We start from the raw sequence: 26,806 nt of genomic DNA on the forward strand, positions 1-26,806 counted from the left end.
TGGTTTTGATTTGCATTATCTCAGCTCCCCATTGCCCCAACGCCCATTATTTTTCGCAGGACTTACATCATGTACATCCTCTCTGCTTTCCTGTCATGTGTGCAGAAGTTTGCTAACTTTCTCAGTTCTGAAGCAACTGCCTTCGGTTTGAGGAAATCAAACTTCTCATAGCCACTTATGACGGTTGGGCGTTGCATTTCAATAAAGAGTAAGTAAGGCTTGTTAAATACTTGTTTTTTTATGGTTATTTTGGTTTTAAAAAAAGAATGTGCATGACTATATAATTTTGTTATAATTCTTATTCTTATCAGTTTTTTTTTGACAACAGTTACTGCAGCTTTAAAGAGCAGCTCCATATTTCTATATGCGTAACCGTTAGTTCACTAATCCACTCAGACTAAGTATATTATCATGATGTTGATTTTACAACATCATTGTTATTTAAAAGTGTGACATTTGGGTTTATATAGATCTCAGAAATTTACAGTCTAATTTAAATGGACTTACATTTTATCACTTTACACAGTAAGGAGAATTTCCCTAAAATACTATATAATGGCTATATCAACTGCATTTACTGAATTCGTGAAGGAATCTGGTAGAAGTTGAAGACAGAAATAATCACATCATAAATTAAGACAATATATTAAAGGAATAGTTAACCAAAAATGAATATTCTGTCATGTCGTACCAGCATATTATTTTTTTCTTACTTCTGTGTAAAACAAAATAAGAATCATTTTGTTAATAAAATCACCAAGCTGCTTTTTATTGTAAAACAAAATGGATGGTTATTTATACAGTCAAGCTCAAAAAATGAGTAGTACAAAGTTGTACAGTATGCATGATATGTTTTTGAACTTGACAGTATACATCAAAACATCCATTTTATGGAAATCAGAAAGCCATTCTGCCTAACACCTTCTCTTTTGTTTCACGGAAGAAACAAAGTCATGCAGGTTTGACTTAATATGAGGGTTAGAAAATGATGGAAAAATTTTCATTTTCAAATATTTCAAATATCCGTATTCAAATTTCAAATATCCGTTTAGGTCACTGCACGGAAAGAACACTTACATCTCACTATAGAATCTAAATTTACATACAGCTCTCTGTGTGGAAAGCATGTTTCATTGGGTGATAAAACTATGATGTACCAATAAATGGCAAGCACACAGATCACTCGACCATCTATGGCAGTTTATAGACCATTTTTATCATCTACTTCTGAGATGTGTCAGCCGCACATTATATTGGCTTCTGCTAAAAACATCACCTGCTTTTTTTCAAGTTCACACTTTTTCTTTGCAGCACCTTGCACAGCTTCTGCAAAACTGCTCAGGAACTGAAAAGGTTTATTTGCAATTTAAAACAGAGAGCAACCGCAATTTCATTTTTCATGTCAATAGTTTTCAGTAGTTGTTTGAGATGCTGAAAATAAGGAACTATGATGATAAAGAATGCTGTTTTACATTAGGAAATGCTTCAGTCAGTGTGTCTGAGGGGACTTCTTCTGTTGTTGGTGGGAAGACAGGGTAGGTACATGAAATACACCTTGTGCAAATGTCCTTAAACTGGATTCACAGCTGTGTTTGAAACCTGAAAAGTAGTATTAGGAGGTGGGAAATCATTATGCCAATGTTTGTGAGGCCTCTTTTGCTGCCTATATTATCCCATAATTATGGAATAAGAAAATAAAAAAGGTAATTGCAACTTTTTATCTCACAATTCTGACTTTTTTTCTCGCAATTGTGAGTTTACATCTTACAATTCTGACTTTTTTCTCAGAACTGAGATATAAACACAATTGAGAGCTATAAAGTCAGAATTGTGTGATATAAAGTCAGAATTGTGAATTATAAAGTCAGAATTGCGTGATATAAAGTCAGAATTGTGAATTATAACGTCAGAATTGTGAGTTATAAAGTCAGAATTGCATGATATAAAGTCAGAATTGTGAGATTTAAACTCGCAATTGCATGTTAAAACGTTCTGAGTAAGACGTTTTTTCTCAGAATTACGAGTTTATATTTCACAATTCTGACTTTGTCACGCAATTCTGACTTTATATCTCGCAATTCTGACTTTATAACTCACAACTCTGACTTTATAACTCACAATTGTGTTTATAACTCACAATTCTGACTGTATATCAAGCAATTGCAAGTTTATATCATGCAAATCCGACTTTATAAGACGTAACTGCAAGTTTATATCATGCAATTCTGACTTTTATAACTTGCAACTGTGAGTTTATATCTCGCAATTCTGAGAAGAAAAAAAAAGTCAGAATTGTGAGATATACCCCCGCTTTCACAGACAAGGCTTAAGCTAGTCTTAGACTAAAATGCATGTTTGAGCTGTTTTAACAGAGTAACTTGCCCTGACATATCTAAAAATATGTCAGTGCCATTGTTTTGTCTCAAGATGCACACCAGTAATGTTTTTTATAGGGCATGTTCATAAAAGTTACTTAGATGCCCTAATTGAACTAAGGCCTAATTCTGGCTTAGTCTAAGCCCTGTCTGTGAAACCAGGTTATAAAGTCAGAACTGCGTGATAAAAACTTGCAATTGCGAGAAAAAAAATCTGACTTTATAACACGCAATTCTGACTCTATAGATTACAATTGCAATTTAAACCTTGCAATTCTGAGAAATAAAGTCAGAATTGTGAGATAAAAAGCCACAATTACCTTTTTATTTTTTTATTTAGTGGTGGAAACAAGTTTCCATACATAATCCTGTGCCTGCAGTTCATACAAAAACAAAAATGGTGTCTGATGTTATGGTGCGTTGGAAGCCAGTCTAAAAACCATTTCAGGAGAGCACAGGGCAGCTAACTTCAGATTTGGACACAGCTGTCTATCTAGGCCTCATTTAAAGAATTGTGCCTCTGTTCCAAAACCTAGTGAGCTGCAGAGAACAAGACTTTCATCTCACAATTGATCTCTATAGTTTGGCATTAAAAGTTTGGGGTCAGTAAGATTTTTTTAAAAAGATACAATACTTTATTTAGCAAGGACACATTAAAATGATCAAAAGTGACTAAAGAAATTTAAAATGTTAAAATATTTCTATTTCGAGTAAGTGCTGTACTTTCTATTAATCTTAGAATCCTGAAAAAAGAATCAGTTTCCACAAAAATATAAAGCAGCACAGCTGTTTTCAACATTGATAATAATAAGAAATGTTTCTTGAGCACCAAATTAGCATTAGATTTCTGAAGGATCACGTGACACTGAAGACTGGAGTAATGGCTGCTTTGCCATCACAGGAATAAGTTACATTTTATAATATATAAAAATAGAAAACAGTTCAACTGTAATAATATTTCACAATATTTCTGTTTTTTACTGCATTTATTTAAAACCTTTTTAAAAAAATTAAAAAAATTGTACCATCCACAAACTTTTGAACGATAGTGTACTTATTGAAGTTTGTCTTTAGAAATTGAAGGTGTCATAGAAGTTTAACAATGCCGCATACCTTTTGGAAAAGTCTTCAGTCAAATGCTATAAAATGCTGCCTACACCAGGTTTTGGAACAAAGCATGTGTCTCACAAATAAATGGATTTTGTGTCTTTTAACTACATCAGTCACAACAGATCAAATATCCAGGATGCTGAATCATGCAAACAATGTGTTTAAATACATAACTGTAGTTCAAACTGTTTGTTGCAGTCTACACTCAGGAGCAATGCTTAAAAGCTTCAGTATACACATGTGCAGACTGTATCAAATCCGGACCCGGCTGTGCCTGGTGTAAAGACTTGGTAAGCCCTGCTTTACGGTTCAATTTAATTGCCCTTCAGAAAATAACTGACTCAGTCCAAAAGTATTAATACTAATCATGCTAATCAGGTGCGGCGTTTATATGGCAGAGTATGGCCTTATTTCCAGAATATTTCCAGAGTATGGAAATATTCTTTTTCTTGTGTTGGCCTTTGGCAGAAATTGCAAATTTAATCAGCCTAACACAGTGTCCAATCCAGATGAGATGCGATAAGATTCCAGCGGCAAGCAATTTATCTGTTCAAACCAGACTCAACTCGAGTTGGACAATATCAATCAAAAATCACAGCCAATCAAAAGAGCGTATGGGCGGACTCTCTTCAAGTGCACTGCACTCGCAACCAAATGGATAAGTGCATTATCAAACCCCTAAAACAGCGCGCGTGATGCGAATTTCGTCATCAGACGTGTACGCACATACTGTATGTGCACCGCCGGATTTTTGTATCGGCGTGTACTTGTATGTGCATGTCGCACATGCGCATTTAATTTTTTTTGCAGCAATTAGTTTATCCACAAGGTGCCAACAGTGCCCTGGGGGCGTCGATTCACAAGGTAGTCAAAGAAAAACTGCATAAACAGAACAGACCGGAACGCATGCAGGTTCCAGCGACGATGGAGGCCTACATAGACAAGAGATTGTGTGAAGAGGTTAGAAAATACTCTAATTTGTACAACTCTAGCACGAAAGATACAAAGATGGGTTGTAACTCGTGGCGAGAGATTGCTCAAAATGGAGCACGCGTCGAACGCCTGTGTACTCGTACGAGTCAAATAAAGTATAGTCTCGCATAGCCAGACCTTCAGACTGACGGCAGAAGGTCTGGACTCTATCGCAGCTTTCATTGGCCAAGGACCGCCCAAGAGGACGTTTGACTGACATGCCATGCAACTAGTGTTGTCAAAAGTACCGGTACTTCGGTACCAAGTCGGTACTGAAATTTTAAAAATGTCACGATACCGGCATTTCTGTAGTACCGGTAGTACCGACAATCCGGGTATATTCGGTACCCACTGATAGGGCTGTGCCAGTATTTACTTGAATATGACACGAGTGAAGCACAAAGCTTTGTTTACAAAAGAAATAATAGGTTAGCAATTAAATGTGACATCGCAGCCATGGAAACATTTTGGTTCATGCCGAATGAGAGAGGTAGGTGAGTCCATACATTTAAGCTTTGTATTCTGTTTTGCGAATCACGATCTGGTCTTCCGATTAGCAGAGAATTTAACAATATTCCATTAGTTATTCCACTGAACATGGAATCTCTGTTTCTTTTCCCAAATCTTCACTCACGCAGGGGATTATAACGTTTCTTTCTTTCGTTCGCTTTTAGGCCTATTATAGGCTATTCGCATTCTTTACTGTGGTAAAGTAGAAAAAACACCGTAGGACAGAAACCTTTTTGCTTGCACGTCAGTTTCTATTTAACACAGTTTGTGCTTGTTATTAGACTTCATAAGTCAAGTTTATTTGTATAGCGCTTTTCACACACGCTGGTAATTTTTACTTTCGCTTTCCCTGGCAGCGCTAAATCAAATATAGCCTGAATGTGTGAAGATAAAACTCGCTCTTCAGACCTTTTACAACAAGTGTCAGTTCCTTGTAACATTAGGAGATGACATTAAGATATTATTAAAGAGAAATGACCTCTTTCCTGCTCGTGTCCCACATCCCTCTAAAAGAGCAGAGCAGTAGGCTATATGACGCATCTTTGTGTAGAAATAAAAAAATGTTTTTTTTTTTAAATAATATTTAACTTTCTTATTATTTAGGTTACCATTATTTACCGATATTTATTTCATAGTTTTACAGGCTGCAGTGTGTCGTTTCATTGAAGAAATAGCTAAGATAAACACGCATGTCTGTTACAAAATGGATGTTTGAGCATTTATTTATTTTTTTATATTTCAAAATTTATTTCATTGAGGTATATATACACACACACGCTCCAAATATTTATATGTACGATTACCATATTTAATATGTTTTTAAAATAGGCAATATAAAATTGTAAAATAGTTCCAACAGATTTTGCTGTGGTACCGAAATTGGTACCGAGAACCATAAAATTTTTATGGTATTGGTACCGACTACTGGAATTTTGGTACCCTGACAACACTACATGCAACCAATCACAGTTCGTTTTTTTTCCGCGTCATGTTTAGGGGCGTGAAAATGTAAAGTCGATGTCCTAACAATAACAGACCGGCATGCATCGAATAAATTATTAATTCAATAACGTTGTGCAAGTTTACTGCAACAATGGAGCCGCAAACTTCACATAATTTTGAAACTTTTGAAACATTTAGTTGATCTTGATACGCGCTTATTGTCACAGTTGTAAACACGACAGCGTTCTTTTTCCACGAGGGAGTTTGGCGTCACTGCATTTTTTTCCTGTTTATTAAATGATAAAAACACAAACTCTCAAAGTTTTATCGCTGTCGGACAATCTAATTGGAGCCAGCAACATTTAAATGCATTCAAATTTTGTGCAATATATTTCAGATGGTCAGCTATTTAATCTTTAACATTGGTTATCCAGTGTTGGTTCTCAACAGCCTTTTCAATTAAAAACCTACTGAATTCCACATTGCATCTCCTTCCAATCCTGCTGTTTGTCTTATTTAAACCACAGAATTTCACCAAGACTGGGGAGCAGGAAGCAGCACGTTGTGACACTGTTGCCGTGCTTAAAGAAAGAGGATGTCCCGTCAAGAGCATAATCAATCCTAAAAACAATATTCAGTATGATTCAAACAGGCCCCTGAATACTGGTCAGAATACTGGTCAAAATCCAGTGCAAATCCAACCACAAGAAATACATCTAGATCTTAGACCAGGTATGTTATATCCTTACAAACTATTGTATAGATCAAAACAATGACTTATATGCTTAATGTAAGTTTGATCCTGACTTTCAAAGAATAGAGGTGACTAATTGTGTTGTTTTCTCAGGGATGCCCCATGAATTTCAGCTATATTTTAAAAGGGCAGAAGGCTATCCCATAGATCTTTACTACCTAATGGATCTCTCCTACTCTATGAAAGACGATTTGGAAAATGTGAAAAACCTGGGAAATGATTTACTTAAAGAGCTCAATAAAATTACTGGCAATGCCAGAATAGGTAAGCATATATCTATAGGGTACAACAGGGCTAAAGAAAAATGTGCATTTCACTACTCCCATTGTGTATGATTGCAGAAAAATTATATATGTTTGTATTGAACATTGATGCAGCAACAGACTTTGTGTAAAAATAAATCATAAAAGTGGTTTGTTTTGTTTAAAAATCTTATAAATGTAAAAGGTGGCATGGGGCAAAAAGCACAAAGTACAAATACTTCAGCTAAATAATATATTTTTAATAATGTCTAAGTTAATACTTGTTCAAAAGAATCACTTTAGCAAAGTTTGTACTAGTTTATTTTGATAAATAAAATAATTCATTTTTGTTCAATAAATATACTGTCATTAAAATATGTTAATATAAAAATGTTTTAAAAATACAGAAACAAACTTATTTTAAAAAGTAAAGATTCTGAAAGCATTGAAGAAGATCCCATAATAATTTAATATAGCCTTACTGTAGTAACAATAAATAATATTTTATATGATATCATTAATATTTTTTATTTTTGATATATGATAAATATTTTTTGATATATATGATGGTTTCATTATAAATATGGTGATTATTTCTAAGGTGGACACCCAACTTAATATGATGATATTTACCATCTGAATCTAACCATGTAATGTCAACAAATGAAAAAGTCAGCCAGCTATTTATTATCATGTTAATTATTGTGCCTTTTGCCCCAACAGCAGGGGTGCCTTTTACCACAAATTCCATACTTTTACATATTCTTCTGTGAAAAAACTGTTGCTTTAATTACCTTAAACAAAACCGAAAGACATTAACAAGACCTGTGTCTCAAAATATACTCTATAACTTTAGTGATTCTCATTTGCTACTTAAAGCGCTGCGGCAAGTTTTTGTGCCATCTAGTGGTTTAGAAGAAAATAAAATCAAATGCACCTTTTACCCCAGGCCAGGGCACCTTTATATATATAAATAGAGAGAGAGAGAGAGTGAGAGTGTTATGACAATGGCTTCATTAACCAACTTTTCTGATGCAGGATTTGGTTCGTTTGTCGACAAAACTCTTCTTCCATACACTGACACCAATGAAGCGAAGCTCAAACAGCCATGCGCGGATAAAAATGAACCATGCCAGCCTGCATTTGGCTTTCAGCATGTGCTTTCACTAACAAAAGACGGGAATAAGTTTAGAGATATGGTAGCCAAGCAGCATATATCTGGAAACCTGGACCCTCCAGAGGGAAGTCTGGATGCCATCATGCAAGCCGCTGTCTGTGTGGTGAGACTTAGAACACTTCACACCACATGCATAAGTGGCAGAAATTTACTTTGGCAACCATATTAACAGACACTGTGTACAAAGGAATGTGAATTATATGTCATGCTGTGTGAAATACTTACATAAAACCTGTTTACCTTCATTATATATAATGCAAAGGAGCAAGAGGTTATACGAAGCCTGATTCATGCATGACGTTCTATTTCATGTATGTAAATACAAAGCAAAATGTGTTACCTGTGCACAGGATGAGATTGGTTGGGGAAACAGCACTCGGCTGCTGGTGCTGGCCACTGATGACGGCTTCCACATGGCAGGGGATGGAAAACTCGCTGCCATTCTGGAACCAAACAAAGAAACCTGTCAGATGGTCGGCAATAAGTACAGCATGAGCAACATCTGGGTATGATTTAATACTTCTGAATATTTATGTTAAAAAAAAATTTGAACTACACCAGAAAGTCCAAGGCAGGATTATAATTAACTAACTAAAACTAAAAGCATAAAAATACTAACTACAATTGTACATTTGGATAGACACTGAAGCCATTTACATTAGTAAAACTTTAGGGACATTATACAACACATGGTCATATTGATAAATTATACTGTAATACTGCTACTGTATTAATACCTTGATATATGTGAAAATATCACAACTATAATATGATCTATGTTTTCAGGACTACCCATCTGTTGGACAGATAGCTCGCAAGCTGGAGGAGCAAAACATACAACCAATTTTTGCCGTCACTAAAAAAATGGAAACTGTGTACGCAGTAAGTAAATCATGCTTAGCTAAAATAAGCAAATATATTTTCTGGGGGGGAAAAGCTATAATAAGTTAGCAAACAAGTGTAAACAAGTGACTCTGTGGCACTTTAAAAACATTGCCCAGCCACTGGCGGATTGGGAGTGTCTGAGAGTGATTATTTTTGTAGTTCTGTTTAGTGAATAAATTATAACACCACTTTTTACCTTGTGTCATTTACGCACAATCCACATTAATATTTCTAATAGTAGAAGTACAATGGTGTACATGACCACAGTTGTATGTTCTTATAGGAGCTGAGCAAACTGATCCCTAAATCTGCAGTAGGAGTGCTTTCTGACGACTCAAGCAACGTTGTCAAACTAATTGTGGATGCATACAATGTGAGTGCATGTGATTTGCATCAATCCTTGTCTTTTTTTAAAGAGTAAAGAAATAAAACATTACGATGTGAGAGTTTTTCTGTGTTTAACGCCTTTATTAATGTCTCGTGGGGTTTGAACAGAACTTAACCTCTGAAGTGATCATGGCTCATGATGCCCTCCCGAACTTCATATCTGTGAAATACACATCAAACTGTGCAGGTGGAGAAAAACCCAGTGACAGGGGGAAGTGTGACAATGTGAACATTGGACAGAACGTGAGTACACACAACCTAAAGATAGACTAACGCGAGTGCAGATCTAAATCTTGATTTATCATTTTTGCAGATTTAGCAAATGCAATAATACACAACTTTACACTGTGTAAATAACCTTACTATTACCTTTATCCTTTCAGGTGACTTTTACTGTGAAAGTAACAGCAGACAAATGCTTTGAGGACAGTCAGAGCTTCCTCATTGGGCCACTGGGCTTTAATGAAAAACTGAAAGTGACCGTTCAGACTCGATGTAAATGTGAATGTGACGATTCCAATAAACCTCATCCTCACTGTGGGGGTCAGGGTACAGTCGTCTGTGGCAGCTGCAGGTAACAGACCATTTTATTATATATATATATACACACTGTATATGTGCATGTATATGGATGTGACTATACAGTTCACAGGAAGCTATCCCTAAACTTATCCATCACAGGAATCTAACATAATTCTAACATTCTTACATATACAGTAAAACCAAAATGTATTCAGACACCTTGAACATTTCATTCATTATTACAGTTTATTCAATATAGTTTAAAAAATGATAATAAACTATGACAAGATCTCAGAGTTAAACTGTGTCAGAAAAAATTAATCTTAATTATGTCAGATAGCACTTAAGCAAAACATGGTAAGGTCAAAGTGTCTGAATCATTTTTGGTCCCAAATTTTTATACATTTTACTGGTAGTCCACTGTATGAAGAATTTTTGGGTATAATATGTCACAGTTTACTTTATTTTGCTATCCTCACTTACATAAATGAACTATAGTGTCCTGCACCCACTAGTAAAAAATATAAAAAATTATATCTAGTGTCTAAGTAATTTTTGGTTTGACTGTAATGAATAATTTGAATAATTTTTGGTTTGACTGTATATATATATATATATATATATATATTTTTTTTTTTTTTTTTTTTTTTAAGAATGTTACAATTATGTTAGGTTCCTGTGACGGGATGCGGATGCATACATTGACATCCAACAAACCTATTTAGCCTTGTCTGAAGTACACAAATACTGACTGTAGTGACAGACAATCCATTACACATGACTAAAATTAACAACCTCCCCACATCCACAGTTGTAATACTGGTTACTTAGGACAGCGCTGTGAGTGCAAACTAGGCCAAAAGGACGAGGCCTCACTGAAAGCGCAGTGCCGGAAGGACAACGGGACCGAATGCGAAGGCAAAGGAGATTGTGTTTGTGGACGGTGTCAGTGCCATATCACAGAGGGCGGTGGCAATTTCTATGGCGAACACTGTGAATGTGACGATGAGCACTGTGAAAAATATGAAAATAAACAGTGTGCAGGTGATTTGTGTAGAAATTTTTAAGTGATTTATAGTTTGTTTTTTAGAATAAGTTCTTAAGTGTAATGTTTTTACTTTTTACAGGCCATGGCAAGTGCAAATGTGGTAAATGTGAGTGTGAACAAGGCTACGAGGGCACAGCGTGTCACTGTGCAAAATCCGATGAGGCTTGCAAGACAGATGGGAGTGTTTGTTTTAACCGTGGTAAATGTGAATGTAACCGGTGTGTATGTGAGAGAGGATACAAGGGGCCCTACTGCAAAACATGTCCTACTTGTCAACGTCCGTGTCAACAGTCAGGGTAAGAAAACTTGTGTGACCTTGACATTTACAAAGCCGCCCTATAAATACACAAATTATTACTTAAAATACTAGTTACTAATAATTTCATAACCCCAATTAGAGGATTACTACCTAAAACTACTAGCTTAGTTACAAAAATCTGATTCATTTAGTAAATCAGTTCATATGGATGATTTATTTCAATGAACCATTATTCCATTGATAATTTTCTATTTTTTTAGTTGTATTTGTATTTGTAGTTGTACATATTTTTAATATAATAATATAAAATATAAATACAATTCTATATATTAAATTAGATGTTTTATATTTTTATATGTATTTATAAATTATTAAAATATTCCTGACCTATTGCAGGAGTTGTGTTGAATGTCTGGCCTTTGGGACCGGTCCGTTTGAAAAGAACTGCTCTTTAGCCTGTGGCCATCTGAAGCTTGCGACGGTTGAAAAATTAGTCACGAGCGACTGTCGAGTCAAAGATAAAGAAGGCTGCTGGATGACATTTACAATGACAGAATTGCTTGGATTTGACACGTACTTTATCAATGTCCTGAAAGACAGAGGTATAGACACAGACACCATACCCAGAAATACTGAAACATGTACTAGTTAATTGGGTTCTTTTATTATTCACCCTCATGTTGTTCCAAACCTTGCAGATTTGTGTGTGTGTGTGTGTGTGTGTGTGTGTGTGTGTGTGTGTGTGTGTGTGTGTGTGTGTGTGTGTTTTTGTGACATATCAAGACATAAATTTGTATAATGACATGGGTATGACATAGGTATTACAAGGAGAGGGTGACTTATGAGGACATTACCCCATATCCCCATTTTTTAAAAGGCTTATAAATCATACAGAATGAGTTTTTGTGAGAAAGTAAAAATGTGCACAGTTTCCTGTGATGTGTAGGTTTAGGGGTAGGGGTAGTGTAGGGGGATAGAAAATACGGATTGTACAGTATAAAAACCATTATGTCTATGGAATGTCACCATAAAACATGACAACCCAACATGTGTATGTGAAGAATTTCTGAAGAATCTTTATTCTCTTAAAGGTGCAGTGTGTAAATTTTAGCGGCATCTAGCAGTGAGGTTGCAAATTGCAATATAGAGAAGCTACGGTGGCCAACACAGGACAAAGATGTCGTCGTCTGAGACAGAAGAGAGTTGCCAGTCAAGCAAACACGCTCTGTAGAACAGTTTGTCAGTTTAGAGCTGCTGTAGAAACATGTCGGTGCAAAATGCCGACTTAACATGTAACGGGGACCCGCGGTGTATGTAGATAGAAATGGCTCATTCTAAGCTAATAAAAACATAACGGTTCATTATGTAGGGTCTTTATACACCACTGAAAACATAGTTATTGCATTTCTGTCAATAGATCCTCCTAAAATTTACACATTGCACCTTTAAAAGGTTAGTTCACCCAATAATGAAAATTCTGTCATTAATTACTCACCCTCATGTCGTTCTACACCCGTAAGACCTTCGTTCATCTTCGGAATGCAAATTAAGATAATTTTGATGAAATCCGAGAGCTGTCCGACTCCTCAATAGACAACAATTTAACCACCATTTTCAAGTTCCAGAAAAATATTTAAGACATCTTTAAAATAGTCGACGTGACTGCAGTGGTTCAACCTTAATTTTATGAAGTGACGAGAATACTTTTTGTGTGCAAAAACAAAACAAAAATACTGAGCCGGCGTTCTGACGTAGAACCTGGAAGCGTTGGCAGTAAAAAAGCGTAGGAGAATGACACAGAAGAGAAGATATTGTTGAATAAAGTTATTTTTGTTTAGTTTTTGTGCACAAAAAGTATTCTTGTTGCTTCATAAAATTAAGGTTAAACCACTGCAGTTACGTTGACTATTTAACAATATCTTTAGTACCTTTCTGGACCTTGAAAGTGGTGGTTAAATTGCTGTCTACTGAGGAGTCAAATAGCTCTCGAATTTCAGCAAAAATACCTTAATTTGTATTCCGAAGATGAACGAAGGTCTTGCGTGTTCGGAGCGACATGAGGGTGAGTAATTAATGAAAGAAATTTCATTTATGGGTGAACTAACCCTTTAATATTTATTTTACATACAGCAATAGTTTATAATGACAAACAAGTAAAAACTGTAAAAGTAGTTTATATGGTAGTAAAAGACTTTTTATGATGTTTGACAGCATAAGAAACAGTATAGAGGTTTGCAACAATATGAGGGTGTGTAAATAATGACATACTTTTCATTTTTGGACAAATATTCCATTTTAAACAAGCATCACAATTGAAACAGCAAAAAGAAAAGCATTCTACCTTCATGTTTCTTGTGTTAGAATGTCCTGTGGGGCCGAACATAGCAGCCATCGTAGGAGGATCTCTGGCAGGTGTGGCGTTGATTGGTCTCCTAATCCTCCTCATTGTCAAGGCAATTCTATATGCAAGCGACCTTAGAGAATGGAAGAGATTTGAAAAAGACAGAAAACATGAAAAAACATCTGTAAGTTCTGTTTTCTTTATACATAAAACCCCTACCCTTCATATTCAGTCAAACTGCCAAAAGCTGTTCATTATTCACAGTTGACTTTTTTAATTAAGCAGATTGTTTTCCTCTCCTCCCACAGGGTACCAACCCATTATTCCAGAATGCTACGACCACAGTTCAAAACCCAACATTTTCTGGAGATTCTTGAAAAAACTTGTTGGTGCTGAAACGCATGAAGCACAGTGTGGATGTGTGGTAAATAATCTATAGGTCTGATACATGATCATGCAAAAAAATGAAAGAGCTTAAAATGTCCATTGCAATCTTTATGTGAAATTCATAAAATTCGTGCACTGATTTTATTGTATTAGTAATAATTCAGATTAAATGTTTAACTGCATTAAATATATTTAACATAGTTTATATTTAACATGCTTTTTTATTTTCTGTTTTGTCTCATTTACAAAGATTGGTCACAATTTTTTCAAATTTTGTATACAGGGAAATACAGAAGAGTAAAGAGTGCAAAATTTACTTTTACAACAAGTTCCATCTGGGATTAATTTATAAATAAATGTATCATTATATTTTTGTATCGCTTAATGATAAACAAGAACCTTCAATGGCACTGTTTTCTGAGGACTCTTGGAAAGGTTTTGGCAATTTCAGTTCACAAAGGCCTCGTTAAAATGTCTGTCTCTACAGTTGTGCATTGGTAAAAGCATTTACATTTTAGAAACTCTCAGTACCTTAATATTGTATGTTTCAATGTCTGTCCAGATGCAAATCCCTATGGAAACTAATGATATCTCTATGCAATGCCTCTGTACTGCATTTCACATATTCTCCATTATGAAACATGAGCACTGAACACTGAACGCTGGCTTTCCACATTATTAACATAATAGACATTTGCTTAGCTTTGCATTGTAACATGCCTATTGGTCCTTCAATGTTCATAACATTCAATTTAGGTTATAGAATATATAGGATATAGAATATATAGAATATGTGTGTTTGTATATAAAGGCTCTGTAAATGTCTAAAATATAAATAAATTACAACTGTACTTTGCCTTGTTCTTTTATGAATTTGGGCTATGCATTTGGGTCTCTGATGGCACAACGGCATTTTAACATTGAAAATAAATCAAAAAGGTACATCCTATGGCTTCAGACTGGCTTCCAATGTCCCATAATGTCATGTTTCTTGATCTAAAAAAAGAAAAGGGAAAAAAAGGTTTTAGACACAAACAACTTAATATTTAATGGCTGCAATGCTTAATTCTCAGTAAAAACTGAATCATAAGTGGAAAACATTGGCATACAGTCCCTCAGATGCCATTTTTATCATTTCTTACACAGAATAGTTGGATATTGTAGGCAGTTGTGAGCATCTATCCAGAATTGTTGTAAAGACGTAATAAAACATTTTTTGATTACATTGATCAAAAGTGACAGTAAAGAAACGTATAATGTTACAAATTATTTCTATTTCAAATAAATGCTGTTCTTATCACCAAAGATTCCTGAAAAAAATGATCTCAGTTTCCAAGAGATAGTTCAATCAAAAATAAAAATTCTGTCATTTACTCACCCTCAAGTTGTTCGAAAGCTGTAGGAATTTCGTACTTCTGCCAAACACAAGATAAGATAATAAGATATTTTGAAGGATGTCAGTAAGCAAACACTTGATGGATCCCATTGACTTCCATAGTATGGAAAAAAATACTATGAGAGTCAGTGGGGCCCATCAAATGTTTGCTTACTGACATCCTTTTTGATCAAATAAATGCAGCCTCGGTGAGCATAAGAGACTTCTTTCAAAAATGTTACCGACCCCAAACTCTTGAATGGTAGTGTATACAAATATTATTTAATATTTAATAAAAATGATTAATACTAAACATTTAAATATGTATAACTATTTTTCTTTAATTAATAAACCTGAATCTGAACCGAACCTGACCAGAAACCCTATCACTCTAAAAATCCTGGGTTGTTTCAACCCAAATTTGGGTCATATATGGACAAACCCAACTATTTGACTTTGGAGTTGTAGTAAGATAAACTACCAGTCAAATGTTTGGACACACCTACTCGTTATTTATTATTACTATTTTCCACATTTTATTATTACAGTAAAAATATCAAAACTATAAATGGAAATACGGAATTATGCAGCCAAAAACGTTAAACAAATCAAAGCTATATTTTATTGTATCTTCATTTAACTCTTAAAAATAAATGTTCCAAAGGGGGGTTTCTGTTGGGTTAAATTTTTTAAATAAAATTTTTAACCGAACGGTTTTTAATTAGTCCGTATTTGACCCAAATTTGGGTTGAAACAACCCAGCATTTTTAGAGTGTACAGTGGTCTGGTGAGGCTCAGGTTGGGTAGCAGACTTCTACTATTCATCTCCACTGCCCTAGATGAAGGCATCTTTGTAGACATGCTGTTATGCAAACATTTGGACCTGCCTTGATGCCGTCCTACCGCCTTTACCTGTAAAAATTTTTTTTAGATTTGAGAGCGCATGGTTGAAGCCCAACCTCCACTGGGGCCTAACTCACTCTGCAGCACGATCACAAAAGCAGGTTCATTGAGCTGAACTAACACCATGTTGCCATGTGTCCTGGATTATGTAAGAGAAGGGGGTGAGTTAGAACTGAACTATTGGTGGCTGGCTGCTCTCTCCCTGGGCAGCAGCGGCTGGTTAATGAGTTTAAGGAAGGACGGGAGTGGCCGCATTCTGGAGGCTGAAGTTCACCTAGAGACAATCTGGAAGTGAAAAGATAGGAGAGGAGCCCAACGCTTGGCTATCAAGGACAGAAACACACTGCCTAAAGAAGGTAGGCAACATTCCCTGGCAATGCATAGTTTTATAGTACTTTTAACTATAAAAACAGAACAACTATTGATGGGAGTTTAAATGATTTATAATGTAAACTTCATGCTTTATCTAATGCAAGAGCTTGTGCAGCCATTTTATGGTGTAATATGTAGGGAAGTCATAAATTAGTAAACGCAAAGCAATTTCGTTCTCAATTCGCCCTGTTTCCCATCCTTCATAATGTCCTTCACAAAGGCTCTACTGTTGGCTGCAAAGGGTTGAGCACAGCACAACAAAGAGTGGTCACTGGTAGACTAACAGTGAGCCACTGTACATCTCACTAATAATCACCAACCCACTTTTGATGGTCTGTTTAACTCTCAAAAGATCTGGCCAGCTCATTGCTGCCCTAACCCAGAAAAACTGTCTGCATTGATGCTATAGACAACATCAATGCACTGAAAGAACTTGCTGAGATTCACCAAGGAAGTTCCATGACCAAAGAGGCTTTAACTAGAGAAACATTCGACTTAATTACAGCAGATATATTTTTAAACCTTTTTTCCAAGTGTCATGGCATACTTGATTCATTCGGTAACTATGCATGGACTTTGGAGTTGTAGTAAGATAAACTACCAGTCAAACGTTTGGACACACCTACTCGTTATTTATTATTACTATTTTCCACATTTTATTATTACAGTAAAAATATCAAAACTATAAATGGAAATACGGAATTATGCAGCCAAAAATGTTAAACAAATCAAAGCTATATTTTATTGTATCTTCATTTAACTCTTAAAAATAAAGGTTCCAAAGGGGGGTTTCACAGCAATGCCATAGAAGAACTAAAGAACCCCAAAGAACCTTTCAGTGATTAGTTCTTAAAAGAACCATTGTTTTCTTAGTGTGAGGAACATTTTAAAAATCTAAAGAACTTTTTTCCCCTATAAAGAACCTTTTGTGCAATGGAAAGGTTCCATGGATGTTGAAGGTTCTTCATGGAACCATCGATATGGCAATAAAGAACCTTTATTTTTTAAACAGTAATGTTAACAAGCTTTTCGTTTTCTATCTGTTCCAAGACATCCATTTAAAATTAACTAACAGTTTTGTATAGAAATTGATATGTAGGCAATGTGATTACAAATATAAACGCAAGTATTTCAGCATTAGACTTTGTCAAAAGGGTTTTAACATCATGAGAAATATAAATTCAGTCAATTGTTTCCAGACTTTTGACTGGTTATTAGTTGCATCTAATACCACAAAAGCGAAAGAGTTAACCAGTAATACATTCCAGTCCAGATTAGAGCGCGTTTTCTCACTCTTTGAATTTAAGCTTCAAATCAGGGTTATTTTGGTTGGAGAATTGTTTTTTTCTGGAATTCCTGTTAGAAGAGGAGCTGTTGCATTAGCTTTTCATTAAAAGTCCATGACACGAAAGGTCTCTAGTTTAAATGGTATTTCACTCAAAAAAATCCTGTCATCATTTACTCACTCTCATGTCATTATTAACCTGGACAAAAAAAAAAAAAAAAAACCATCATCAAAATATCTTCTTTTCTGTTCTGCAGTCATATAAGCTGACTCATCTTACTAATTGCCAATATCTCATAGGTAGATATGACCTCATGCTTTGGAGCCTCTCCTTCTCTTTAACTATATATTTTTTTCTGAGCAGATTAGATATGTAGTATGCAGAACTAAAGGGAATGTGTAACTTATGAATTTGTAAAAAGGTCTTATTCTTCACGGAATACAATTCTATCTGCTCAAGCAAAGAGATACAGACTGCACTGTCTGCAGTCAATTCCGTGGAATATACAGAAATATAAGGGCATTTTAAAACTTTCAAAATGACAAAATTAATTTTAAAGACAGACCAGAATTGTTTTAAATAAATGAATGTATATAGTGGTTTCTCTGTGGTTTTTATATATAACCCCTGAAAAAAGTATATGGAACTCCCTAGAATATCAGAGAACTGTAAAATTGATTTTGAAGTTTTACTATAAATAAAGCCATTAAACGTCATGCCTGGAGAATATTATAAAATCATTAACATTTATATAGTGCATTTAATTTTTTTCTTGTTATGCTCTTTAAATAAAAATTTTACTGAATTTTACTGTACACAGTTATTTCAACACATTAAAGTAAAATGCAAAGGAAAAGTATGTGCAGCACCAGATGGGCTGGGGGTGGAGAGGTAAACAATACATTTGTTTTGCTTTATTGCTCAGAGAGATCTACTGGGGAGGGGGCTGAGATGAACCTCATGCATGTAACTACAGATATGACACACCTGTATGCATATCACCTGCTCTTGCCATATATGGCCCTGAGTGAATGAACAGAGAGATAAAAGTGCAAGGGTTGTAAAGTAGAGAGGGAGGGAGTTGTACAGTCTCCACCACTGTCTGTGAACCAGCAGCACCTTTACCTGGCTGCGTCCTTCTCGATTGCTCCGGTGGCAGGTGAGTTCCTCTTACTCTCACTTTTTCCATTGCAGAAAAGACCTTTAGCTTTGAAGATGCCCATTAAAGTGATTCATTAGCCAAGCAGACTGTAAAAGTTGACCCTGTTAAAGAAGAAAAGGGGAAAACCAGTTGTAAATTTGGTGAATAATACAACAGTGCTTCTTAATTGAATATCAGAATATTATTGTGTGCATGATCATGAATAACTATTTTTAATTACTCTTCTAACATTGGCGGCAAAAAATATTCCTGTCTTCTTACATCTATTGAATCAATTAACTTATTCATTTGAAGCATTTGATATAAAGGGACATCATGTACATTCATATATAAAGTATTTCCCAAAAAGTTTCCTCAAATCAATTCCTGAAGCACATATAATTCTCTAATGAGAATATTTATTTCTGACTGTCCCTTCCCTTCTAGGATCAAATGTCCTTATGAAATGTCCTTCTCTTAATATTGTTAGTATACAGTGTATCTGGCAATACCAATGTCTGTTTGGTGTTTAAGCTTGTTTGCTGTTATTCATAGTGAAAGGTCATGGGCAAACAAAGTCAATGTCTTGATGAATGACTGGTGACCAAAAGCGTCCATTTTATATGCTGGCTTTATGCTTGAATAACTTATCAACATGCTATTTTAGCCTATATTACATTATACATTATAAGGTTTTCAGTGCAAAATCTGATGCGCTTAGGACTGAAACAGAAGCTTATGGAAGATGGAAGAGTTGGAAGAGTATACAGGAAGAATATTAATCAAGGTTATAGGGAAGGAGGTGGAGATGAGCCATGTACACAGCACTGTCAGGCCTGATCAAACATTGGGCGATTAAATAAAAACTCTGCACACTTTCCTGTTTGTTCTGACACACCGCATCTAGTAATACTGGAGGGCAGATAATTCATGATATGCTGTTGTAATTGTAACAGCAGAGCAGAGCCATTATTGCACCAACGACATAACTTTTAGGATTTAGTTAGGAAATATGGACCTTTGCACTGGGCAGAGGGATTGTGATCGGTGACTTAAGGGTCAGTGCAATCTGCTCACACTAGAGACAGCGATACAACCCCCTAATAAAACCCAACCATCCAATCAAACAAGAGAGATTGAGTCATCTGTATTATCACACCATATCAACATGTACGCTGCAAGGTACCAGGCAAACATAAAAAGATGTTGATAAGGAAGCTCATAAATTTGGGATATGCAAACAGAAAATGATCTTCTAGGGTGTGTGTGTAGATCCATAAAGGGTGTGTATACTGTATGTATGCATGTATGTATATTACTTGTTGATAATGTACATGATCTGACGTTTTACATGGCTTTGGTCTTGGCGGACTAGATGTGCTACACTGCTGCTGTTGATTATTGTTGCTGCTGCAGAGCAAGCAATCTTACTGGCTGCAGGATTAGCAGAGGCCAATCAGCTTGTGCCATATGGCAATCATGTGATTGCTTGCAGATGACTGAACTATATTATAATTAATGATGTGATTGCTTGCAGGTGACTGAACTATATTGTGATGATAAATATACATCACATTGCCCGAAAGGCATCATTAAATTACAATACCGTTTCTTATAAGAGCTATCATCTGGTGCGATGACACCACATGATCTACATGATAGTAGCTTCCTGCCTAATTTGTTAGGCACAACACCACAGAAATGCAGTTGTCTGAAAATAGATGATAGCAATCAAGCAATGGAAAGTTTTTTAAATCAGTGGAACCAGGATGTGGAAAAACCAGAATGCGGAAATGAGGATAGAGATAGTGGAAATGAGGATAGGATAGAGAGGATTTGGTTGATGCTTTAAGATGAGAAGCCATGGCTTTGAAACAGAGACACTATACCACACAAGCCACATAGTTTGCAGTATATTTAAACAGAGGGGTAGTATGCACACAACAAAGACAAAGCAAACGCAATATAATCAAATTTTTATAGTCCCCTGACTATCATTAACCATGTACAACTTCCTTTAGATACATAATAATCATGGGTTACCTGGGTCAATGTAAAAAATATTTATATAATAAATAATAAAAGTGGATTGGATAACACAACAAAAATTATTGGGATTTTTATCATTAAATTATAAAATTAAATAGCCAATTCAGCATTTTGTCTGTTTTTCAGTAAAATGTTTAAATATCCATTATCGTTTGAAATACAAAAATACATATTTTCAATTGTTTTCAGAGAATATATCTCAAGTTAAAAATAAATTTATACATTAAAATTAAATACATAACGTGCATAAAAATGAAGCCTATTTTTAGGAAGCTTTTTGCAGTTTGCATTTATTTTCATAACAATTAAGCATCTTCTATACACCTATAATATATCCTGAATTAAGCTTTTTTTGTTTTACCACATGCATATATCTCAAAAACACTTTATAAATAAAAAGATGTCATTTTAAACAGTTTTCCTTCTCAAGTAAAAAGTAAAAATAAGTTCAAAAAAAGATTATTTGCAGCTAACAGGGTTTGAACTATGTGCTCACTTCTGCAGATAAAGTGAAGGACTGTAGGACTCGAACACACCCTGACATCAACCACACTTAATGATAACTGCCGCAGATGTAGAGGCGTAGTCTTTTTACTACAGATTTGCATGATATACGACATGAGGCTTTCACTTCCTTTCCCAGGGGTGGCTGACTATCTTTCTTCCGTTTAACTGTTGCTTTAGTGTCTTGGTTTACTAATACATGAACTAAACTGACTTCTGTTTAGGCCGCACCCACTTTTGTCTTTGAATGACACTGAATAAGCCTAACAGGAAAGAAATCATTAAGCAACCATTTATATATAAACCAAGGTTATAAACAACAAAAAACAAGTCATCTGAAGTCACTTTATAGCTTTGTGGGATGAACATATTTCATTATTAGTTCAAAAACTCATCACTCAATCTTTACAAGTCTAATATCGAATACAGCATTTTTTTTTAACTGCATATAGCTTTAGGACTGACATGAGGGTGAATAAATAATGACAGAATAATCTTTTTTTTTTTTTGTGAATAGTAACTTTTACTATTATATACTTTGCTATACGGTGAGGTCAGGAAAAGTGTAGATACAAAATATGGGTATGGTAAACTTTGTATTAGATAATACTACTCAGTGTAATATTAGATGCATACAAACATTTATGAGGAAATCATACACAGGATATGTAATTCTAGGAAACATTTTGTCTCACTGAATTCAAGTAATTCCTATCCAACCCTCCCTTTTTTTCTCTCTTCCAGGTATTTCATTGAGACTTAAGCTGGCACCATGCCACAGGACCAAGTCAAGACCGATGTTCCCAAAGTCCTCAATAAAACCACACCAGGACTTCAGATATGGAGAGTGGAGGTAAGCAGTAATGATAGACAGCACAGATACTTTGTCAAATCAGTGCATTCAACATATGAAATACCACCATCTTTAGCAAATCACTAATCAGTTTTCTGTTTAATCGATGCAGAACATGGAGCTTGTGCCCTGTCCATCTAAAACATTCGGACAGTTTTTTGAGGGAGACAGCTATGTAATACTCTATGTAAGTATCAGCACTAAGTGCCCGGTAATTAACTCTAGTACTTTCGAGCTGACAACCTTAGAGATCAGTGAACAAATGTTTGAGCTAATAAGAAACAAAAATAATTTTCAGACTCACAAGACCAGCAACAACTACTCCTATGACATTCATTATTGGCTGGGCAAGGCCACCTCCCAGGATGAGCAGGGAGCAGCAGCGATATACACCACACAGATGGATGATCACCTAGGGGGCGTTGCTGTGCAGCATCGTGAGACCCAGGGCCATGAGAGCGCCACCTTCCAAGGATACTTCAAACAGGGCATCGTGTAAGACATCTTGGATTACTTTGGATTAATCTAATCAAAAATTGTAAAGGTCACACTTTTTTTTTTCAAATAAATATATATTCAGCACCATTAGGATTCATGGCTAATAAATAAAATAAATAAAAATAAAATGTTGCATAAACAAATGAAGCCTGTTTTTAGAAAGATTTTTGTATTTTGACATTAGAGGGATACAGTCAAACCAAATATTTATTCATACACCTTGAACATTTAATTCATTATTACAATTTATTCACTATAGTTTTTAAAAAAAAAAAATGGTAATAAAATATGAGTTAAACTGTGCCAGAAGAAAATAATCTTAATTATGTCAGATAACACTTAAGCAAAACATTATCCTGTCAAAGTGTCTGAATAATTTTTAGTTCCAAATTTTTATCAGTTTTACTGGTAGTCCACTGTATGAAGAATTTTTGGGTATAATATGTCACAGTTTACTTTATTTTGCTATCCTCACTTACATAAATGAACTACAGTGTCCTGCACCCACTAGTAAAAATATATCAAAATATCAAAAACGTCTGAATAATTTTTGGTTTGACTGTAGTTCACCCAAAAATGAAAATTCTGTCAGTAATTACTCACCCTGATGTCAAATGTGATCTTCGGAACACAAATTAAGATATTTTTGATGAAATTTGAGAGCTTTCTGTCACTCTATTGATAGCCTAAACACTTTCAAGCCCCAAAAAGGTAGTAAATATATCATAAAAGTAATCCATGTGACCCTAGTGGTTTAGTCTCAATTTTATGAAGGGACGCAAGTGCTTTGTTAAACATAATTTACCACTTTCTTTACAAAATATTAATCTCCAACACACTATGATGCATATGTGTTGTGTTGATGCAAGAGCAGATCTCATTGAAGTTTAATATTTTGTAAATAAGTGGTAAATTATGTTTTTATGCACAAACGAAGCACTCACATCACATCGCTTCATAAAACTGAGGTTAAACCACTGGAGTCACATGGATTACTTTAATGATGTCTTTACTACCTTTCTGGGGTTTGAAAGTGGTAGTTGCGTAGTTGTCAATGGAGGGACAGAAAGCTCTCAGATTTCATTAAAAAGATCTTCATTTGTGTTCCGAAGAGCACGGGTGTCCAAACTCGGTCCTGGAGGGCCACTGTCCTGCAAAGTTTAGCTCCAACTTGCCTAAACACACCTGCCTAGAAGTTTCTAGCCTATAGTAAGACCTTGTTTAGCTGGTTCAGGGTTGGAGCTAAACTCTGCAGGACAGTGGGCCTCCAGGAGCAGGATTGGACACCCCTGTCTTAGGGGTTTGAAATTACATGAGTAATTAATGACAGAATTAAAATTTTTGGTGTGAACTAACCCTTTAATTTAATAACAATTACTTTGCCCACAAATTCTCATTATTTTTGTTTCCAGATGTTTTACTTTGGATGTTTTTGTAATTCTCCCATTATTCCCAAATGTTCTTCTGATTATAGTTTGATTTTGTGTTTAAATAAGAATATTTTAAAGGCTTTACCATTTAAATAGTATGTATGTTACATTACAGTTGCCCTGAAAATAATGTCAAAATGCAAAAAACTTCAACGATCCTAAAAATACCCTTAATTTTATTTATGCAAACTACAATTTCTAATTTATTTTGGTGAAAACTGACCCTAGCATGTTCTTGACGGGAGTCATCCCTTACTGTAATTTATGGTTTATAAATGACATTTTCAAGGAGAGTTCAAATTCATGTGATTTCATACCCTTTGCATATATTTTCCGTCAATAGTAATTTCCGCAAATGAGCCTCTTTTTTAAGATGCTGTGAGAAGCACATGACTTTAGAATGCTTCTCTTCTGTTAGTCACGAAGAGTAAACAAAAAATGTGGAAGATTACAAAAATAGACTTTTTACATTCAGCTTCCAACTAAGAAGTGATAAACTTTGAGTGAGTGAAAATGACTAACAATTAATCACCCTGTTAATCTCATTATTCTAGATACAAAAAAGGTGGTGTCGCATCTGGGATGAAACAAGTGGAGACAAACACGTACAACATTCGCAGACTGCTGCATGTTAAGGGAAATAAGCATGTGGTTGCAGGAGAGGTAAGAATAGCCCCAATCAGACTACAATAGAGGAACTCTGACCCACTACAACACTGCATACTGGTCAGTGGTGTAAAAAGCCGCCTCCTAGACTGTGTGACATTTTACTACTCCTTTTTTTCTTGTGTCAACCACACAAAAACCAACCACTCAGATCATAAATGATTTAGTATTATATTAATTATGTGAATGTATTAGTATTATATGCATTATGTGTCTTAAATTAGCTTGAGAGGCAGTAAGCAGTGTTGTCTTTTAAAGAAATACGTTACAATACTGCATTACTCCATAAAAGTAACTAATTGCATTACTTAGTTACTTTACAATGATTAATAAAGTGAGATTAAATACATAAAGTATATTTGTATTATAACCAACCTGGTCTCATGGAAAGACGTACTGTACCTGTGTGAACGTTTTCAGCGAGTCGCAAAAATACGTACCAATACGTACATATCACTGCAGTTTCCAACAGAAATTAACACTAGAGGCAGTAAAACAGCAAGCGCTTTTAATCGCTTTCATACACAGTTACTATTACAGGGTCAGCTTATGGATTAATAAAGACTTGTTTTCACGTCTCCTTGCACAATATTATGTTATGACTTCAAAACGCTTTCTACCAAAGTGCACGATTTGTAAACAAATATATTTTGGACTTTGCATCCCTTAACCAGCTCCATATGTTTCGCTTTTCTGACATAACAAGCTTGCTCGGTAGCTCAGCTGATATGGAGTTGTACTTAGGATGAGGTAGACTTGGGTACGAATCCAGGGAAAAATGAGTCATGGTAAAAGAGCTCAAAGATGAGAGATCAAAACAAGCTAAATCGGCACGATTACGGATGCTTTTTATGTCACATTTGCTTTTGTTAACACTATCGGGTAGGTTTAGGTGTAGTGTTGGTGGTACGTTATTTTAAAAATAATGGAGCATTACACTTTTAGCGCTACTCACCGAACAAATTTTAAAATCAGAACAGCGGTGATTCGTATAAAAACCAATGTCATAAAAATGTGCCATATTCACATTTATCTGTTCTGGCAAACAAACAAACAAACAAAAACACGCTTTTAGTGCCACTCAGTGGACATTTCACATTGAAACTGCAGTGATATGTACGTATTGGTACCTATTTTGCAACTCGCGAAAATGTTCCCACAGGTACGTTCCCCCCCGTAGTAATATTTTTTATGTGTGCAAAAAGTGACGAAACTAAACTATCCAATCAGATTTCTTTTCACCCATATCCCCCACGCCCACCCATGCACACACATAAACACATTTGACTTTACAACACACAAACGCACACCTTTATTTATTCTCATTCTCTCTTGCTTTCTTAATATGTCATGAGTGTACACAGAAAGATTTTAATAATCAATTTAAAAATTATGTAAAAAATAAAAACGGCATTAATTAGCGCCCTTCTCATGGTACGCACAGTGCGTACAGCCGTACGGCTGCAGGCGCCACTGTTTGCCTTTAACTATTTTTATTCATTTTGAGAAATACTGAATCTGTTTTTGTGCAAGGGAGATGAGTAAATGCATGTTCACATTTAGTGATACCAGAACTACAATACCTATCATGTTCACAAAACGCACACAACGCCTCTGCACTTACTCCTGATTTCTCTCAACATGGGGACAGGTGTCAGTAAGTAAATGGGAAAACAAAGTAACTTGCGTTACTAATTCAGAAAAGTAACTATTTTGTTGTAAATTTGAAAGTAATGTGTTACTTTACTCGAAAAAGTAATCTGATTACATAACTCGCGTTACTTGTAATGTGTTACCCCCAAGTAAGTAAGCTGATTT

The 26,806-nt window shown here is 35.2% G+C and overlaps 2 protein-coding genes and 1 long non-coding RNA gene across 5 annotated transcripts in view; 2 read left to right on the top strand and 1 right to left on the bottom strand.

The window, feature by feature from the left end:
• On the top strand, positions 1 to 14,762 carry itgb2 (integrin, beta 2). Of its 2 annotated transcripts, XM_051905414.1 has the most exons (17): positions 92 to 208; positions 1,312 to 1,353; positions 1,478 to 1,535; positions 3,684 to 3,775; positions 6,437 to 6,641; positions 6,757 to 6,927; positions 7,944 to 8,185; positions 8,433 to 8,588; positions 8,869 to 8,964; positions 9,251 to 9,340; positions 9,463 to 9,597; positions 9,738 to 9,928; positions 10,688 to 10,920; positions 11,004 to 11,220; positions 11,580 to 11,785; positions 13,545 to 13,708; positions 13,833 to 14,762. In XM_051905414.1, exons 3-17 carry the CDS (start codon positions 1,481 to 1,483, stop codon positions 13,899 to 13,901), a joined length of 2,322 nt encoding a protein of 773 aa, XP_051761374.1. In that variant the 5' UTR covers positions 92 to 208; positions 1,312 to 1,353; positions 1,478 to 1,480; the 3' UTR covers positions 13,902 to 14,762. The 2 variants fall into 2 exon arrangements, with proteins under 2 accessions (XP_051761373.1, XP_051761374.1); XM_051905413.1 differs by lacking the exon at positions 1,312 to 1,353 and having other exon boundaries at positions 1 to 208.
• Positions 14,347 to 26,806, bottom strand: part of LOC127518568 (uncharacterized) — a 22,049-nt gene continuing 9,589 nt past the window's right edge. The window contains exons 2-4 of the long non-coding RNA XR_007931594.1: positions 18,973 to 19,110; positions 15,290 to 15,326; positions 14,347 to 14,907 (exon numbers count right to left, since the gene is read on the bottom strand). This is a non-coding gene — a long non-coding RNA (uncharacterized LOC127518568). The remainder of the gene's footprint in view (positions 14,908 to 15,289; positions 15,327 to 18,972; positions 19,111 to 26,806) is intronic.
• vil1 (villin 1) overlaps positions 16,377 to 26,806 on the top strand; it is a 20,635-nt gene continuing 10,205 nt past the window's right edge. The window contains exons 1-6 of one of the 2 annotated variants that reach the window (XM_051905409.1): positions 16,378 to 16,545; positions 18,773 to 19,006; positions 22,286 to 22,394; positions 22,507 to 22,581; positions 22,693 to 22,889; positions 24,877 to 24,985. In XM_051905409.1, the coding sequence (XP_051761369.1) occupies positions 22,314 to 22,394; positions 22,507 to 22,581; positions 22,693 to 22,889; positions 24,877 to 24,985 (462 nt within the window). In that variant the 5' untranslated portion in view covers positions 16,378 to 16,545; positions 18,773 to 19,006; positions 22,286 to 22,313. Of the gene's footprint in view, positions 16,546 to 18,772; positions 19,007 to 22,285; positions 22,395 to 22,506; positions 22,582 to 22,692; positions 22,890 to 24,876; positions 24,986 to 26,806 lie in introns of both variants that reach the window. The other variant, XM_051905410.1, reaches the window with a different exon arrangement.

This window comes from Ctenopharyngodon idella, chromosome 9 (assembly GCF_019924925.1).
Source record: "Ctenopharyngodon idella isolate HZGC_01 chromosome 9, HZGC01, whole genome shotgun sequence".
In the NCBI taxonomy this organism is placed as follows: domain Eukaryota; kingdom Metazoa; phylum Chordata; class Actinopteri; order Cypriniformes; family Xenocyprididae; genus Ctenopharyngodon; species Ctenopharyngodon idella.